Here is a 17,375-nt window from a genome sequence, read left to right as displayed (position 1 = left end):
AAATTAGCCATGAATCAGCATGCTGTACCCTAAGAGGACTTTCTATATGAGATGCAGGGAGGTATGTGGTCTGGTCACCGAACCATATGTGATTCCTTGATGCTACTGGCCCAAAGTAAGAGTCTTATATGAATGAGGTTTCTGGACTCCTATCATTAAAACTCATTTTTTTCTGACTAACACATCGGAATAGCCTTAAGAAAGGCTATTCGTCTCCTACCTTTAGATGTCTTCTCCAGGTCAACGTTCGGTATAAATCCCGTTTTTTGTCGGTATGCAAATGAGTTCTCTCGCAGCACTGGGGGCGGGACCAAGCACTCAAACAGCACTGGAGGCGTCCCCAATGCTGTGAGAGAACTCTCCAGCGCCGCCTCCATCTTCTTCTGGAACGGCCTCTCTGTGCGTCTTCTTATGGCACTGGCTTCAAACTTCTTAAAGCTATTCTTATGTGCTAGGGACAAAAATTGTGTTTTAATGATAGGATCCCTTTAAAGTTCTCCAAATCTAGAAGAGTGACATACGTAACAGAAGTATAATAAGTATGTAATATGTTCTGTAACATGCTCATAGGCATAAAAATCGACTGTCCCATTAAAGGTATACTTGACAGCAAGCATGGACAATCCCTTTAAATATGTGCACATATAGGTGTTCTGCCAGGTGGGGGTGTATTGCTCTTGACCCCCTCACTTATAATGGCTGTAAGTAAGCTCCATGAATTTGGAGACATCAGACACTCAGAGTAAGTGAGGTAATACAAGGAGGCTGAGGAGAGAGGCCGCCATACACTCCTGGTAGACAGTGATCGGCGCTCCATTATCAGGCCTGGGCGGCTCAGGCTATCACTGACGGCGCTTACTGTCTGGTGACGTCATTTCCGCGTCGCTTCCTGCTTTCTAGTGAACAGGTTGCCAGAAACCAAGATGGAGGAAGCGGGCGAAAATCACGGAGCGTCCCCCGCTAATGGTGGCGGGGATACAGCCAGTGAGTCCGTCCCTGCACCGGCTGTGTCACCGGCCACCGAGGAGCCGCAGTGCGAAACCAAACGGAAAAGTGAGTTAGCTGTGGTGCATGGAGTGGTGTCATAGTAGTCCAGCAGGGGGCGCGCTGAGTGTAGACATAGGTAATAGCGCACGGTATATAGCTAATAACACACAGTATACAGGCACATAGGTAATAGCGCACAGTATATAGGACATAGGTAATAGCACACAGTATATAGGACATAGGTAATAGCACACAGTATATAGGACATAGGTAATAGCACACAGTATATAGGACATAGGTAATAGCACACAGTATATAGGACATAAGTAATAGCGCACAGTATATAGGAACATAGCTAATAGCGCACAGTATATAGGACATGGGTAATAGCGCACAGTATATAGGACATAGGTAATAGCGCACAGTATATAGGACATAGGTAATAGCACACAGTATATAGGACATAGGTAATAGCACACAGTATATAGGACATAGGTAATAGCACACAGTATATAGGACATAGGTAATAGCACACAGTATATAGGACATAGGTAATAGCACACAGTATATAGGTAATAGCATACAGTATATAGGCACATAGGTAATAGCACACAGTATATAGGACATAGGTAATAGCACACAGTATATAGGAACATAGCTAATAGCGCACGGTATATAGGACATGGGTAATAGCACACAGTATATAGGACATAGGTAATAGCACACAGTATATAGGACATGGGTAATAGCACACAGTATATAGGACATAGGTAATAGCACACAGTATATAGGACATAGGTAATAGCACACAGTATATAGGACATAGGTAATAGCACACAGTATATAGGACATAGGTAATAGCACACAGTATATAGGACATAGGTAATAGCACACAGTATATAGGACATAGGTAATAGCGCACAGTATATAGGACATAGGTAATAGCGCACAGTATATAGGACATGGGTAATAGCGCACAGTATATAGGACATGGGTAATGGCGCACAGTTTATAGGACATGGGTAATAGCGCACAGTATATAGGACATAGGTAATAGCACACGGTATATAGGACATAGGTAATAGCACACGGTATATAGGACATAGGTAATAGCACACGGTATATAGGAACATAGCTAATAGCGCACGGTATATAGGACATGGGTAATAGCGCACAGTATATAAGATCATCATTATTTATTTATATAGCACCATTAATTCCATGGTGCTTTACATTTGGGGGGTTACATACAATACACAAAATATACAGGTAGATATAATACTAACAGTGAAGTAGAGGGCCCTGCCCGCGAGGGCTTACAATCTATGAGGGAAGGGGGTAGAGACAGAAGGAGAGGGGGGGAGACTGTACAGATGGCGGTGCGGTGATAGTGTTATTGGAGGTTGTAGGCCTTCCTGAATAGGTGAGTCTTCAGGGCCTTCTTGAATCCTGTGATTGTGGGGATCAGTCTTATGTGTCGTGGTAAGGAGTTCCAGAGTATGGGGGATGCACGAGAGAAATCTTGGAGACGGTTGTGTGAGGAGCGGATGAGGGCAGAGCGGAGTAGGAGGTCATTGGAGGATCTGAGGTTACGTGTGGGCAGGTAGCGGGAGATGAGGTCAGAGATATATGGAGGGGACAGGTTGTGGATGGCTTTGTATGTTAGCGTTAGTAGCTTGAACTCAATTCGCTGGGCTATGGGTAGCCAGTGGAGGGACTGGCAGAGGGGAGCAGCTGATGAAGATCGGGGGGTGAGGTGGATTAAGCGAGCAGCGCAGTTTAGGGTGGACTGGAGGGGGGCGAGGGTGTTAGCTGGGAGTCCATGGAGGAGGGTGTTGCAGTAGTCTAGGCGGGAGATTATGAGGGTCTGGACGAGCATCTTGGTAGTTTCCGGGGTGAGGAAGGAGCGGATTCGGTGGATGTTCTTGAGCTGGAGGCAACAAGAGGTGTTGAGGGTTTGAATATGTGGCTTGAAGGATAAGTCGGAGTCCAGGGTTACCCCAAGGCATCGGGCCTGTGGGACAGGGGTAAGTGGGGTTCCATTCACTTTGATAGATGGGTCGGGTGGAGGGGCCATACAGGATGGGCTGAAGATGATAAACTCTGTTTTCTCCATGTTGAGTTTGAGAAAGCGGGAGGAGAGGAAGGAGGCTACGGCCGCTAAACAATCTGGAATTCCGGCCAGCAGGGAGGTAATGTCTGGTCCAGGGATGTAGATTTGGGTGTCGGCATAGCAGTGGTACTGAAAGCCATGAGATTCTATGAGTTGGCCCAGGCCAAGGGTGTAGATGGAGATCATAGGATATAGGTAATAGCACACAGTATATAGACTCAAAGGTAATAGCACACAGTATATAGGACATAGGTAATAGCACACAGTATATAGACTCATAGGTAATAGCACACAGTATATAGGACATAGGTAATAGCACATAGTATATAGGAACATAGGTAATAGCACACAGTATATAGGAACATAGGTAATAGCACACAGTATATAGGACATAGGTAATAGCACACAGTATATAGGACATAGGTAATAGCACACAGTATATAGGCACATAGGTAATAGCACATAGTATATAGGAACATAGGTAATAGCACATAGTATATAGGAACATAGGTAATAGCACACAGTATATAGGAACATAGGTAATAGCACACAGTATATAGGAACATAGCTAATAGCGCACAGTATATAGGACATAGGTAATAGCGCACAGTATATAGGACATAGGTAATAGCATACAGTATATAGGCACATAGGTAATAGCACACAGTATATAAATATGGAGCATGCCACAAATTGATTCATATGGAACCTACAAGGCGTCTTCTCGCACCTCCTTATTATATCATAGACACACATACAATATAAATAAAAATATAAAGCAGGCTGTGGACACTATACTGCAGACATGGGCGAGGCTGGCAGAAAACTGAGTGTTCACAGTAAGAAGAGTCCCCTGTTAGCGGTAACCACCCGAAACTAAAATATTTTTGTCTTTCTCTTTTGTCTCCCCAGTTGACGTCCTGCTGAAGGCTGTTGGAGATACACCGATCATGAAAAATAAGAAGTGGACGATAGAGAGGACCCGGACGGTGCAAGGTCTTATGGACTTTATCAAAAAGTACCTGAAGCTGGAGGCATCGGACCAGATGGTAGATGGGTTTTAGATTTGTTGAATATATCATATATGAGCTGTGCAAAGTAGATCTTCACAGTACGGACATCTTAAGGTGACCATGCACATCAGATGAATAGTGAAAGATTGTAAAACATCCAGCACATCCCAATAAGTTAAAATATAACTTTTACTTCACATATTTAAAAAAGAAAAAAGTAAGAAAAAACTTTTTTCTTTTTTTCTTTTTTAAATATGTGAAGTAAAAGTTATATTTTAACTTATTGGGATGTGCTGGATGTTTTACAATCTTTCACTATCGTATTCACCTCTTGGTCGGAGGTTCCGTGCACCCAGCTATTACAATACCATTCAGACTGCATTGTAGGGTTGAGCGTTTTTTTTTTTTTTTTTTCTACATCAGATGAATGTTGGCTGAACCCACCTACCGCAGTGACTGGTCATCCATCTGATATGTATGGTGGTTTCCTGACTCTCCCTTGGCTGCAGATGTCGGGGGCAGGACCATTCAGTGCAACCACCGGACTACACATACCTCTTTATTATTTCTAGTCACTACGGGTAACTTAAAGGAATTCTACCATTAAAATCTAATTTTTCCTCGTTGACACGTAGGAATAGCCTTAAGAAAGGCTATTCTTCTCCTACCTTTAGATGTCTTCTCCGCGCCGCCTTTCAGTATAAATCCCAGTTTTCGTCGGTATGCAAATGAGTTCTCTCACAGCACTGGGGCGGTCCTCAGCACTCAAACAGTACTGGGGGCATCCCCAATGCTGCGAGAGAAATCTTTAGTGACGCCTCCATCTTCTCCTGGAACGGCCTCTTCACCCGTCGTCTTTTGGCACTGGCGGTCAAACTTCTAGGCCTTGGGCAGAACCGACTGCGCATGCCCACGGCCACAAGAGAAATTTTCTTGTGGCCTGTGGGCATGTGTGGTCGGCTTTGCACGAGACCTAGAAGTTTTACCACCAGCGCTGGAAGAAGACTTGCATAGAGGCCATTCCTGAAAAAGATGGAGGCGTCACTGGAGACTTCTCTCGCAGCATTGGGGATGCCCCCAGTACTGTTTGAGCGCTGAGGACCGCCCCAGTGCTGTGAGAGAACTCATTTGCATACCGACGAAAACCCGGATTTCAACCAACCAGCGGTGCGGAGAAGACATCTAAAGGTAGGAGAAGAATAGCCTTTCTTAAAGAGGACCTTTCATCAGATCGGGCACAGGCAGTTCTATATACTGCTGGAAAGCTGACAGTGCGCTGAATTCAGCGCACTATCGGCTTTCCCAATCTGTGCCCGGTGTAAAGCGTTATCGGTCCCGGTACCGTAGCGCTTTAGTGTCAGAAGGGCGTTCCTGATACTCTTTCAGGAACATCCTTCTCCTCAGCAGCGCCTATAGTGCTGTACTGTGGAGCGGGGAGGAACGCCCCCTCCCTCTGCTCACACAGCTCATCCATAGACGAGTATTATCAGGAGGGGAGGGGGCGTTCCTTCCTGCTCACTCTGTACAGCGCGATAGGCGCTGCTGGGCAGAAGGGCGTCCCTGGCTAAGTGTCAGAAACGCCCTTCTGACTGTAAAGCGCTACGGTCCCTGGACCGATAGCGCTTTACACCGGGCACAGATCGGGAAAGCCGATAGTGCACTGAATTCAGCGCACTGTCAGCTTTCCAGCAGTATATAAAACTGCCTGTGCCCGATCTGATGAAAGGTAGTCTTTAAGGCTATTCCTACGTGTCAACAAGGAAAAATTAGATTTTAATGGTAGAATCCTTATAACTCCCCCCACCCAGTTGGACATAGACAATGTGACCACTGCAGTCAATCACTGGCCATAGCAATGTACCCAGTGGTTCATCACCCCGGGTGCTCAGTAAGTAAATATTGCTGTATTAATATTAACCACATGAGGACCGCCGTACGTAAATTTACGGCCTCATGTGCTGGTACCTAAAGACCGGACTATTGCCGAAATACGTCCGGCCTTTAGGTACCTTTCTGGCGGGGGGAGGGGTGCGGGGGGGACAGGGGTTAGGTGTTACTAACACCTAACCCCTTCCTCCATAACGTCCAGTCGGAACTGAGTCCGACTGGACGTGTTAACCCTTTCGATCGCGCCGTCAAACATCACGGCGCGATCGAAAGGGATCCGCCGATATTTGAAAGTGATCGGCACCCCCCGCGGCGAGATCGGGGGGTGCCGATGTCAGTAGAAGGTAGTCTGGGGTCTGGCCAGTGACCCCAGACTACCGGAGCCCCCACATACCTGGTGATCCTGCCAGGCGGTGGAGGAAGTGAGCGATGTGTCTCACTTCCTCTGCAGCTTACAGGACACGAGCAGGCTCATGTCCTGCTCGTGTCCTGTCTGCTACTGTGTAGAATCAGCTGATGCTTTCATCAAAGCATCAACTGATTCAAGTGTCCTAAAGGGACACATGAAAAAGTTAAAAAAAAGTTTAAAAAAAAAAAAAAAGTGTATGAAAAAAGTAATAAAGTTCTAAAGTCCAAAAATCCCTTTTTTCTATACAAAATGAATTATGTAAAAAAAAGCACTAAAAATTAAAAAAAGCAATACATATTTGGTATCGCCGCGTCCGTAACAACCTGTACAATAAAACTGAAATAATATTTAATGTACACGGTGAACGTCGGGGAAAAAAAACGGAAAAAACTCGCCGGAAGTAATGATTTTTTGCCATCTCATCCTACAAAATATGCTATAAAAAGTGATCAAAAAGTCATATTCACCCCACAACAGTGCCAATAAAAAGCGCACATTTTCCCGCAAAAAATAAGCCCTCAACCAACACTGTCAACCGAAAAATAAAAATGTTACGCCTCTCAGAAGATGGCGATGCAAAAAACATTGATTTATGTCCCCATATGTGTTTTTGTTCTGCAGACTTAGTATCGCATAAAAAAATAGCATAAATGAGGTATCGCCGTAACCGTACCGACCCGCAGAATAAAGGACACATGTTACTTATACTGTACGCTGCATGGCGAAAAATTTAAAATGTAAAACTCAATGCAGGATTGATTTTTTTTTTTTTTTAATCCAGCAAGAAAGAGTTAATAAAATGTAATCAGTAAGTTGTAGGCACCCAAAAATGGTGTCATTACAAAATACATCTCATCCTGCAAACAACAAACCCTTATATGGCCATGTCACCAGAAAAATAAAGAAAATATAGCATCTAGCAATGTGAAGGCAAAACCCCCCCAAAATCGCCAAATTATTAGAACACAACTGGCTGCGGCAGGCAGGGAATGTATAAGCTGTGCGAGCGAATATCAGGGGACACCCCAGATTTACAGCTTATGAGCGAAAAAACACCAGAAGTGACCCCCAGAGTGACTCGACCAATCATAGGAGCTCCTGGGACATAGTAGGGAATTTGGTGTCTGCAATGTTCTCCGCACTGCTTATATGTTCCCTCTTCGCCATCCGCTGTGCAGTCACGTCCAGGATACTAATACTCACTACACCCCCTGATAAATTCTTTGAGGGGTGCAGTTTTCAAAATGGGGTCACTCCTTTGGGGAATCCGCTTTTCTGGTACCTTACAAGCTCTACAAACATGACATGGCGTTCAAATACCAAACATCCAAATCTGTGCTCCAAAAGCCGCATAGCGCTCCTTCGCTTCTGCGCCCTGCTGTGCGCCCAAACTGCAGTTTATGCCACATGTATGACGCTGGTGTACCCGTTATATCGGACGTAATGTCATATGTGGTATAAACTGATATTAGGGCACAGCCAGACACAGAAGGGAAGAAGGGTTATTGGGTTTTTGGAGCACAGACGGTTTGGTTTTTGGATGCCATGACGCTTTTGCAGAGCTGAAACGCCAGTAACGTCCCTGATATGAGACGTTATTTTGGAAACTACACCCCTGAAGGATTTATCCAGGGGTACAGAGAGCATTTTTAACCCCCAAGTGTTGCTATAACTTATTATCCATAAATAAATACGAAGCTGATTGTGAAAGGTGAAAATGACAATTTTTCCAGGAATCCGTCATTTCAGTGTGTAATATGTTGTGCCCGACTTGTATCAGAGATGAACGCTCTAAAAGCTGTTGTGCCCGGGATACCCGCTTACCAGTTTTTGGAGTGTCTCTGCTGACATAAGTTGGGCACAACATATCAGATACTGAAATGGCGAATCTCTGGAAAATTTTCATTTTTAACTTCTCATTATCAGCTGTGATTTCATTTCTGGAAACTAAATAAATGCAACACTCAGGGGTTAAAAATGCTCGCTACACCACTTGATAAATCCCATGAGTGGGGTAGTGTCCAAAATGGGGTGACATGTCTGCAGATTCCACTTTATTGGCAATTCAGGGGCTTTGCAAAAGTGGCATGACTTCCAAAAACCAAACTGTGCTCCAAAAACCAAAATAGCGCTCCTTCCCTTCTGTGCCCGGCTGTGCCCAAACAGCCATTTATACCCACATATGGCATTAAGTACGTTATCCGGGGTACACCAGTGTCATACATGTGGGCATACACTGCTATTTGGGTACCCAGCAGGACGCAGATGTGAAGGAGCGATATGTGCTTTTGGAGTGCAGATTTAGATTCTTTGTTTTTGGACACCACGTCACATTTGCAGAGGCCCTAAAATTGTCCCTACAAAATGGGGTCACTTCTTGGTGAATTCCAGTTTACGGTCACCTGTGTAGTTTCTAAAATGGGGTCACAAAGGGGGTTTCCATTGTATTGATACTTTAGGGGCTCAGCTAATGCGACATGGCACCTGAGAACTATTCCAGCCACATCTGCTTTCTAAAAGCCAAATAGCGCTCTTTCCATTCTGAGCCCCACTATGTACCCATACAGCAGATTATGGCCACATATTGGGTATTTCCGTGTTAAGAAGAAATTGTGTAACAAACTCTGGGGGGCTTTTAATTCTTCAGCTACTTGCAAAATTAAAAATATGGCGCTAAATGGATAATTAATTGGAAAAAAAAGTAATTTTTCATTTTTACGTCCCATTGTTAATAAAATCTGTGAATCAGCTGTGAGGCCAAAATGCTCACCAAACCCCTAGATAAATTCTATGAGGGGTGTAGTTTCCAAAATGGGGTCACTTTTAGGGGGTTTCCACTGTATTGGTACTTTAGGGGCTCTGCAAATGCGACATGGCACCTGAAAAATATTCCAGCAAAATCTGCCCTTCAAAAGCCGAACAGCGCTCTTTCCATTCTGAGCCCCGCCATGTTCCCATACAGTAGATTATGGCCACATATGGGGCATTTCTGTGTTCAGGAGAAATTGTATAACGAACTTTAGGGAGCTTTTTCTCCTTTATCCTCTTGTGAAAATGAAAAATTTGGGGCTAAATTGACAGTTTGTTGGAAAAAAAGTAAATTTTCATTTCCATGTCCCAATGTTAATAAAATCTGTGAAACAGCTGTAGGGTCAAAATGCTCACTCTACCCTTTGATATGTTCTGTGGGGGGTGTAGTTTCCACAATGGGGTCACTTTTAGGGGGTTTCCACTGTATTGGTTCTCTAGGGGCTCTGCTAATGCAACATGGCACCTAAAATTATTCCAGCAAAATCTGCCATCCAAAAGCAAAATAGCGCTCCTTCCATTCTGAGCCCCGCCATGTTCCCATACAGCAGAATATGGCCACATATGGGGTATTGCCGTGTTCAGGATAAATTGTTTAACAAACTTTGGGGGGCTTTTACTCCTTTAACCCCTTGTGAAAATGAAAACTTTGGGGATAAAGTGACATTTTAGTAATTTTTCTTGTACACATTCCAATGTTAGTAAAATCTGTGAAACAACTGTAGGGTCTAAATACTCACTATACCCCTTGATGAATTCTGTGAGGGGTGTAGATTCTAAAATGGGGTCACTTTTGGGGGGTTTCCATTGTTTTGGTACGCTAAGGGCTCTGCAAATGCGACATGGTGCCTGAAAATTATTCCAGCAAAATATGCTGTTCAAACACCCAGTGTCGCTCCTTCCCTTTCGTGCACTGCCGTGTGCCCAAAAATCAGTTTACACCCACATGTGGGGTATTTCTGTGCACGGGAGAAATTGCATAACAAAATGTGAGATGCATTTTCTCCTTTAACCCTTTGTGAATGTGTTAATTTTAGGTCTAAATGAATGTATTAGTGAAAAAAAATGAAATGTCTAAATTTGACCTCCATATTATTTTTATTCTTATGAAATGCTTAAAGGGTTAACAAACATCCCAAATGCTGTTTTGAATAATTTGAGGGGTGTAGTTTTGAAAATGGGGTGATTTATGAGGGTTTCTATTATATAGGCCTTTATAATTCCTTTCAGAACTGAAGTGTTCCCTAAAAAATTAGTTTGAGGAATTTTCTTGTAAATCTGGAAAATCGCTGTTACACTTGTAAGCCTTGTAACGTCCAAAATAAATTAAAAGACAATCAAAAGATGATGCCCATATAAAGCAGAGATATGGGAGATATTTATTCATGTATTTGGATGGTATGACTATCTGCCTGAAAAGCAGAGAATTTCACATTTTGAAAATTGCAATTTTTTCCAAATTTCCATCAAATTTGCTAGTTTTTTTATAAATAAATACAAAAATATTGATTAGTGTTTACCACTAACATGAAGTATAATGTGTTACGAAAAAACAATCTCAAAATCACTTGTGTAAGTTAAAGCGTCTCAAAGTTATTGCCATTTAAAGTGACACATGTCAGTTTTGAAAAAAGAGGCCCGGTCCTTAATGTACTTCTGGGCCTGGTCCTTAACCGGTTAATACTGTACGTCTACTAAATACTAAAATTAATATTAATACTGTACGTCTTTTTCCAGTTCTCTTACCTTACCCTTCACTGCCCCAAAATGTGTCCTCTGCAGTCAGTGCTTCATGTGTATAACATTGTGCCACAGCTCCCAGTCCACATAGATGTTGTTACATCCAGAAAGTAATGCCTGAAAGCGTTGTAGTGTAATATTGTGGACATTGAGCGCTTTGGAGCAATGAGGGTGGTGCCGCTTACTTGTTTGGAGCAACTGCAGTGTCCTCATAGCGCCAAAGATGTATATATGGGCGCCCGCATTTTCTATAATTGTCTCTTGTGTATTTTTTGCAGTTTATCTATGTCAACCAGTCATTCGCTCCTTCACCCGACCAAGAAGTGGGCGTATTATATGAGGTAAAAGAGTTGCCCGCGTCTAACAACCATGGGACATTCTTGTCTTTGAGTTGTCATGTTTATATGGCGGTTGCATCTCGGTTCCCTGGGTTTAACCCCTTCCTAGTGCAACAGTTCTTTGTTTTTAATCCAAAACTTAAAATATAATATGTGTTGAGTCAGAATCCATAGCATTTTTATGTTTCTCTGTACAGAGCCGTGTCAGGCTGGGTCCACACCTGTGCCTGGATTTCATTCGGGGTCTCTGTCCCCAAATCTGCCTGAAAAATGTGGAGAGAAAAGTCCTTCAAGCATGGAAACCTGCTAGGACCCCATTATAGTCTATGGGGTCCATGGGATTCTGTGGGTAACCGCTTTTTAAGCAGATTAGGTTTCCATTCTTCGGGTCCCCAAGCGGGCTCAAAGAACGAAACCCAAACACGTGTGAACCGAGCATAAGGGTAAGCCAGACTTTTGAGGGGGTAAAAAAGAAGCGTCAGGAAGATTCTGCTCTGCAAACCACATAGAAATGAATGGGACTTGGAAAGAAAACACCGCTAGCAGTTTTTTTTTAAAGAGGACCTTTCATCAGATTGGTCACAGGCAGTTCTATATACTGCTGGAAAGCTGATAGTGCGCTGAATTCAGCGCACTATCGGCTTTCCCGATCTGTGCCCGGTGTAAAGCGCTATCGGTCCCGGTACCGTAGCGCTTTAGTGTCAGAAGGGCGTTCCTGATACTCTTTCAGGAACGTCCTTCTGCCTCGTGGCGCCTATCGCGCTGTGCTGTGGCGCGGGGAGGAACGCCCCCTCCCTCTGCTCACACAGCTTGTCCATAGACGAGTATTATCAGGAGCGGGAGGGGGGAGTTCCTCCCCGCTTCACAGCACAGCGTGATAGGCGCTGCTGGGCAGAAGGGCGTCCCTGGCTAAGTGTCAGAAACGCCCTTCTGACTGTAAAGCCCTACGGTACCGGGACCGATAGCGCTTTACACCGGGCACGGATCGGGAAAGCCGACAGTGCACTGAATTCAGCGCACTGTCAGCTTTCTGGCAGTATATAAAACTGCCTGTGCCCGATTTGATGAAAGGTCCTCTTTAAGTGAATTTTCTAAATCCATCCCAAAAAAAAGTGCACCAAAAACCAAGTCCTAAACCACATCCGCAAACTGCTTCCCAATCCCTGAAGCAGATTATTTCAGCATCCCAAAAAATCCATGTTGTAATTTATGAGGTGAAAAATACAAAAATTTTTTTTTTTTTTTTTCCAATTCCCTTTAGATGATTTGATTTTTTTTTTATATATATATATATATATATATATATATATATATATATATATATATGTATATGTCCTAGGGGTCTTGAGCTTATGATCATTAGATCACTTGTACCATAGTCTGTAATACTACTATATTGCAGTCTATGGCAAAATCTGTGTACATGCATCCATCGGTGTATTGCAATGGCAGACCATAGTAACCAAGCGGCTCCCTCGTTCTGCATGCATGGGAGCTGTTCAAGAAGGTTGGGGGAGGGGGAATAATAGTGAAAGTAGATCTGTCCACAGCACCTGAGGAGTTAGGCTAAGTTCTCACTGTATTTTTTGAGGCCGTATCCGCCTCATAATCCTGACCAAAAAGACGGCTCCCATTGAAACCAATGGGAGCCGGTCAGGTGTTTTTTCCGGGAGCAGGATGCTCATTCTTGCGATTCGGTCTGAAGACACTCCTTCCTCCCAACTAGGCCCAATCCAGATCGGAGTGCGTGACTGGATGCCGGTTCACTGCACTGGAATTCAGTCGCGGCTACCCGTATCTTGGACCGGAACCTGAGGCGGCCTCCGCCTCAGGTTCCGGTCCAAAAAAACCCATGTGAACTTACCCTTAAGTGCCTGCGGTCAGAGATGTTGAATGATCGTTTTTACTTCAACGCCCTTGTTAGTTATTTTTCTTTCCAGGCTATTCCCATTTTGTGTCCCCGATATTTAGCTTTTGTTTCTTTTTCTTCTTCAGTGCTTTGGCAGCGATGGAAAACTTGTCTTACATTACTGTAAATCTCAAGCCTGGGGGTGAAGGAGCCGCCATTTTTAGACATTTATTACTATCTTGCCTTAACGTAGTCACCCTGGGTCCTGACTACAGTGATACGGCTTGGTCTGTATACCATTCCACGCATAGAAGTTCTTGGAGATAACGTTATGGCCATGACTTTACTATACGGAGAAAGACAAGGTGGATCAAGACATTGGACAAGCAAAGCTTTAACCGGTTCTTCGTGTCATTACGTTTACATTATTTGCCACATAGTCCTTCTTTTTTTATTCTTATGACCTGTCAGGTTATGTCGCCTTCTAATATATGTTCTTAAATTAAATACTTTAGTTTTGGTGGTTTTGGAGATTGATAGCCCCACTCCCGGCACCCCCGCCGATCAGCTGTTCTCATCTGCACCTCTCCCTGAGTAAACAGGAGATGTATTACTCATAATGGCAGATCAAACAGCCACAGGAACAGTCCTGCGTTATGAACAATCGTCTGACAATTGTCCAGTGTGAAAGGTCTCTACAATTTTTTGACAAAAAATCGTATAAAGATGTTTATCCCCATGTATACAGAGGAATCCGTACTGGAAAATCCAGGCGGGCCCAAACTTCGTCCAGGGACCCGAACTCTAGGTTCTAGGAGTCCCTGCCTTGCCCCCAGATCTACTGTTCAGTAAGATATACAGTATGGGACATTGGACGTGTGAGGGTCTGAGTCTGACACCCAGGCCTTTACCACCAATTGGCTGTTAGACACTGCGCGGTTCGGTCGTATAGCGCCTGTACTTGCTATCACAGTTCATCCTAGGAAGTGGGGAGCGCCACTGCTGCTTAAATAAGCTGATCTGCAGAGGTCCCAGGCGTCAGACCCTCACCGATCTTCAATTGATGAAATATTCCAGCAAAGTCCCTGGAAACCCCTTAACGCTGATACATTTTTCAGCAGTTTTTGGAGCCAAAGTCAGGAGTGAACTGAGCAGAAGGGAGAAGTAGAAGAACTTCCTAGATATTCCCCAGTCCTTCTGGTTTGGCTCAAAAAAAAAAAAAAAAACTCAGCAAAATCTGAAACAAAAACAGCAGCATTTCCACCTAAGGCCACACATTGTGGAAACACAGGGGGGAAAAAAATAGGTAAAAAATTAACCTGCTCTGGTTTTTTGAAAAACATATTTTCCGCAATTTTGTTTCCACTGCATTTCTGCAACAGCCAAAACCAATGTGTGGGATTTAGCCATGGATCTCGCTCCCTGCTTTCAAATCCACGGTGATTTATTTTTTTTCGTTACAGATTCTGCTTCAAATATGCATTCAACTTGTGATTGGATTAAAGTTTGTAGGAACGCCCCCTGTAGGCAATACAAAGTATTATAGTCCAAGGTGTACTTATTCCACAAAATAAATGCCCGATCTGTGGGGTTTATGCTGAATGTGGTTTTTTTTTTTTTTTTTTCTTCTTCATTTACATTGCAAGGGTCAGCTTATACTCGAGTGTATATAAGGTATTGATATGGAGTCCAGGAAAATGTCTACGGGAATATATGAGGTATCTATAGTGTGAGCTATGGCAGTGCATTGGAAGACGTCACAGTTAATATCATTAGATAGTATAAGATTAGGCAGTGTTCACACCTTGTGGTTTTTGTTAACTGACTGGTTTTTGTAGTGAAAACACAGGGGTCGTGAGAAAACTGAATAAAAACAAAATGTGTACAGTGTGTGATCACAGTCTTAGGACATACGGTCCCTGGCTTAATAAGGATGTGGTATAGATGTTACTCTCTGTAGGCCTCAGAGTTCATTTCTTATGACGCCAATGGAAGAAATATATTGTAGCACGGTCCATTGGGTCTGTATGGACAGAGGTGTTCTAGGGGAGAGTGTCTATGCACAAGGGAGGAGGGTAGGCCTTCTTATATATCCATGAAAATGCTGTAAAGCAAATCACTAAAAGCTGTCAATAGATCAGAGAAACTCAGACAAGATGGCCGCCTCCATTATTCGGCATGAAGAAAGAAGTAGAGCTTTGGCGCGGGGGTGTTGCTTTTTGGAAAAATTGTCATTTATACCAAACTGAAAGAAACATTTCTTACACGTCTTGGCTCAAAAACACAGCATAACCTACAACAAAAAAGAAAAGTTCTGTTTTCGCAACGTGGGGCTTTAGCCTAAATGGATGTTCCAGCTTCTTAAGTCTACCGAGGCTTAGTAACAAAGACCAGAGACCTGAACGGAGACTCTGCTAGATCCACAGGGGACTATACAGTGTGTATTATATTAAGCCTCGCTAGGGGTTATAAGAGACCTGGAACACCCCTTTAAGAGTAACATCCAAAAATACAAAAGGGAACAGCTCCTTTCGGAAGTCGCACTCCTTTCTTTGTGCAATTTTACCAGTAGGACAGCTTAAAGGGGTTGGCGACATTCAGACCAATATTGAGAAACAAATGTACAATAAAAAGATATACAATTCTCCAATATACTTTCTGTATCAATTCCTCACGATTTTCTAGATTTCGGCTTACTGTCATTCATTCTGTTACTTCTGGAGGATAAAACTCTGACCATGGTCATGTGATTTACAGTCCATGGTCATGTGATGAGCACACAGGTGCACAGCTGATTACCAGGCAGACGTCTGATTACCAAGCTGTGACTGTAACGACCTGTACACCTGTGTGCTCATCACATGACCATGGACCGTAAATCACATGACCAGAGTTTTATCCACTAGAGCAGAGGTTCTCAAACTTATTTTGTCTACCGCCCACTTCGAGAATTAATTATTTTCTAGCGCCCCCCCCCCAAAAAAAAAAAAAATTTTTTTACTTTACTACATCTTAAGAATCACAATCGCAGTCATTATGTTAATAATTGAATTATGTGTGTCATGTGAAAATAAGACTTGGATTTACCTTGTACGGAGTTTCCTAAAGGACCTGGCTCCTCTGCCCACTAGCAGCCTGCTCTATATAATAAAGCTTTATCCTAGTGAACAGAGAGACCAGGTCCTTTAGCCCAGTAGGATTTAGACTGCTTTATATAAGAAAGCAGCACTTATTCCACCCCACCCCCCCCATTTCACAGCAGGGAGCTAGGTGATGTGTATGTGATGTGTATGTGTGGTGCAGACACAGGCTGGCTCCCTACACTCAGCGCCCATCCCCCCCCCTCCCTCCACACAGCAGGGAGCTATGTCATGTGGCTCCCTCAGCAATGAGCAGGGGGCCAGGTGCTAGTGTCCATAATGAAGTGAATAAAGTAAGATAGTGGACAAACAAAGCAGTTTTGCTGAAGCAGTGTATTTAGGAAAAGTCTTAAATCCACATTAACAAGCAGTATAGATAGAATCATTGTTATGATATCACCCCTTTAAGTTAGCCATCGCCCCCCTAAACCGCTTCAACGCCCCCGATCTTCTCTGTGCCCTTTACTACCCCCCTATAGGCCTCCAGCGCCCACAAGGGGCGTTATCACCCACTTTGAGAAAGACTGCACTAGAGGTAACAGAATGAATGACAGCGAGCAGAGATCTAGAAAACCATGAGGGATTGATACAGAAAGTATATTGGAAAATTATATATCTTTTTATTGTACATTTGTTTGTCAATATTGGTCTGAAAGTGGCCAACCCCTTTAAAGAGGGCCTTTCATGGTTTGGGGCACATGCGGTTTTATATACCACTAAAAAACCGACAGTGCGCTAAACTCAGCGCAGTGTTGGCTTTCACGATCTGTGCCCCCGGTGAAGAGCTATCAGTCCCGGTACCGTAGCTCTTCACAGTCAGAAGGATGTTCCTGACAGTCTGTCAGGAACGCCCTTCTTCACAGCAGCGCCTATAGCACAGTGCAGCGCTATAGTATTCACAGTACAGCACTATAGTACAGCGCTCACTGTGAAGAGCTACGGTACCGGCACCGATAGCTCTTCACTGGTGGCACAGAACATGAAAGCCGACAGTGCGCTGAATTCAGTGCACTGTCGGCTTTCTAGCGGTATATAAAACCGCATGTGCCCCAACTCATGAAAGGTCCTCTTTAAATCTGAAGGGTCACAAT

General features: G+C 43.7%; 1 protein-coding gene across 1 annotated transcript; it reads left to right on the top strand.

The window, feature by feature from the left end:
- Positions 1 to 905: 905 nt before the first annotated feature.
- LOC142208893 (ubiquitin-like protein ATG12) lies at positions 906 to 14,717 on the top strand. The gene is made up of 4 exons (XM_075277730.1): positions 906 to 1,053; positions 4,013 to 4,149; positions 11,236 to 11,298; positions 13,291 to 14,717. The coding sequence occupies exons 1-4, from the start codon at positions 924 to 926 to the stop codon at positions 13,348 to 13,350; spliced, it is 390 nt and encodes a 129-aa protein (XP_075133831.1). The 5' UTR covers positions 906 to 923; the 3' UTR covers positions 13,351 to 14,717.
- The last annotated feature ends 2,658 nt before the right edge of the window (positions 14,718 to 17,375 follow it).

The sequence above is a fragment of the Leptodactylus fuscus genome, chromosome 6, assembly GCF_031893055.1.
Source record: "Leptodactylus fuscus isolate aLepFus1 chromosome 6, aLepFus1.hap2, whole genome shotgun sequence".
Classification (NCBI taxonomy): Eukaryota; Metazoa; Chordata; class Amphibia; order Anura; family Leptodactylidae; genus Leptodactylus; species Leptodactylus fuscus.
Note: the sequence above shows the minus strand (reverse complement) of the source record. Positions and strands in the feature narration are given on the sequence as shown.

Coding starts and splice junctions, on each gene's coding strand:
- LOC142208893 (XM_075277730.1), top strand. CDS start 924: ATGGAGGAAGCGGGCGAAAATCACGGAGCGTCCCCCGCTAATGGTGGC. Junction 4,150..11,235: donor TGGAGGCATCGGACCAGATG/GTAGATGGGTTT, acceptor TATTTTTTGCAG/TTTATCTATGTCAACCAGTC. Junction 11,299..13,290: donor AAGTGGGCGTATTATATGAG/GTAAAAGAGTTG, acceptor TTTCTTCTTCAG/TGCTTTGGCAGCGATGGAAA.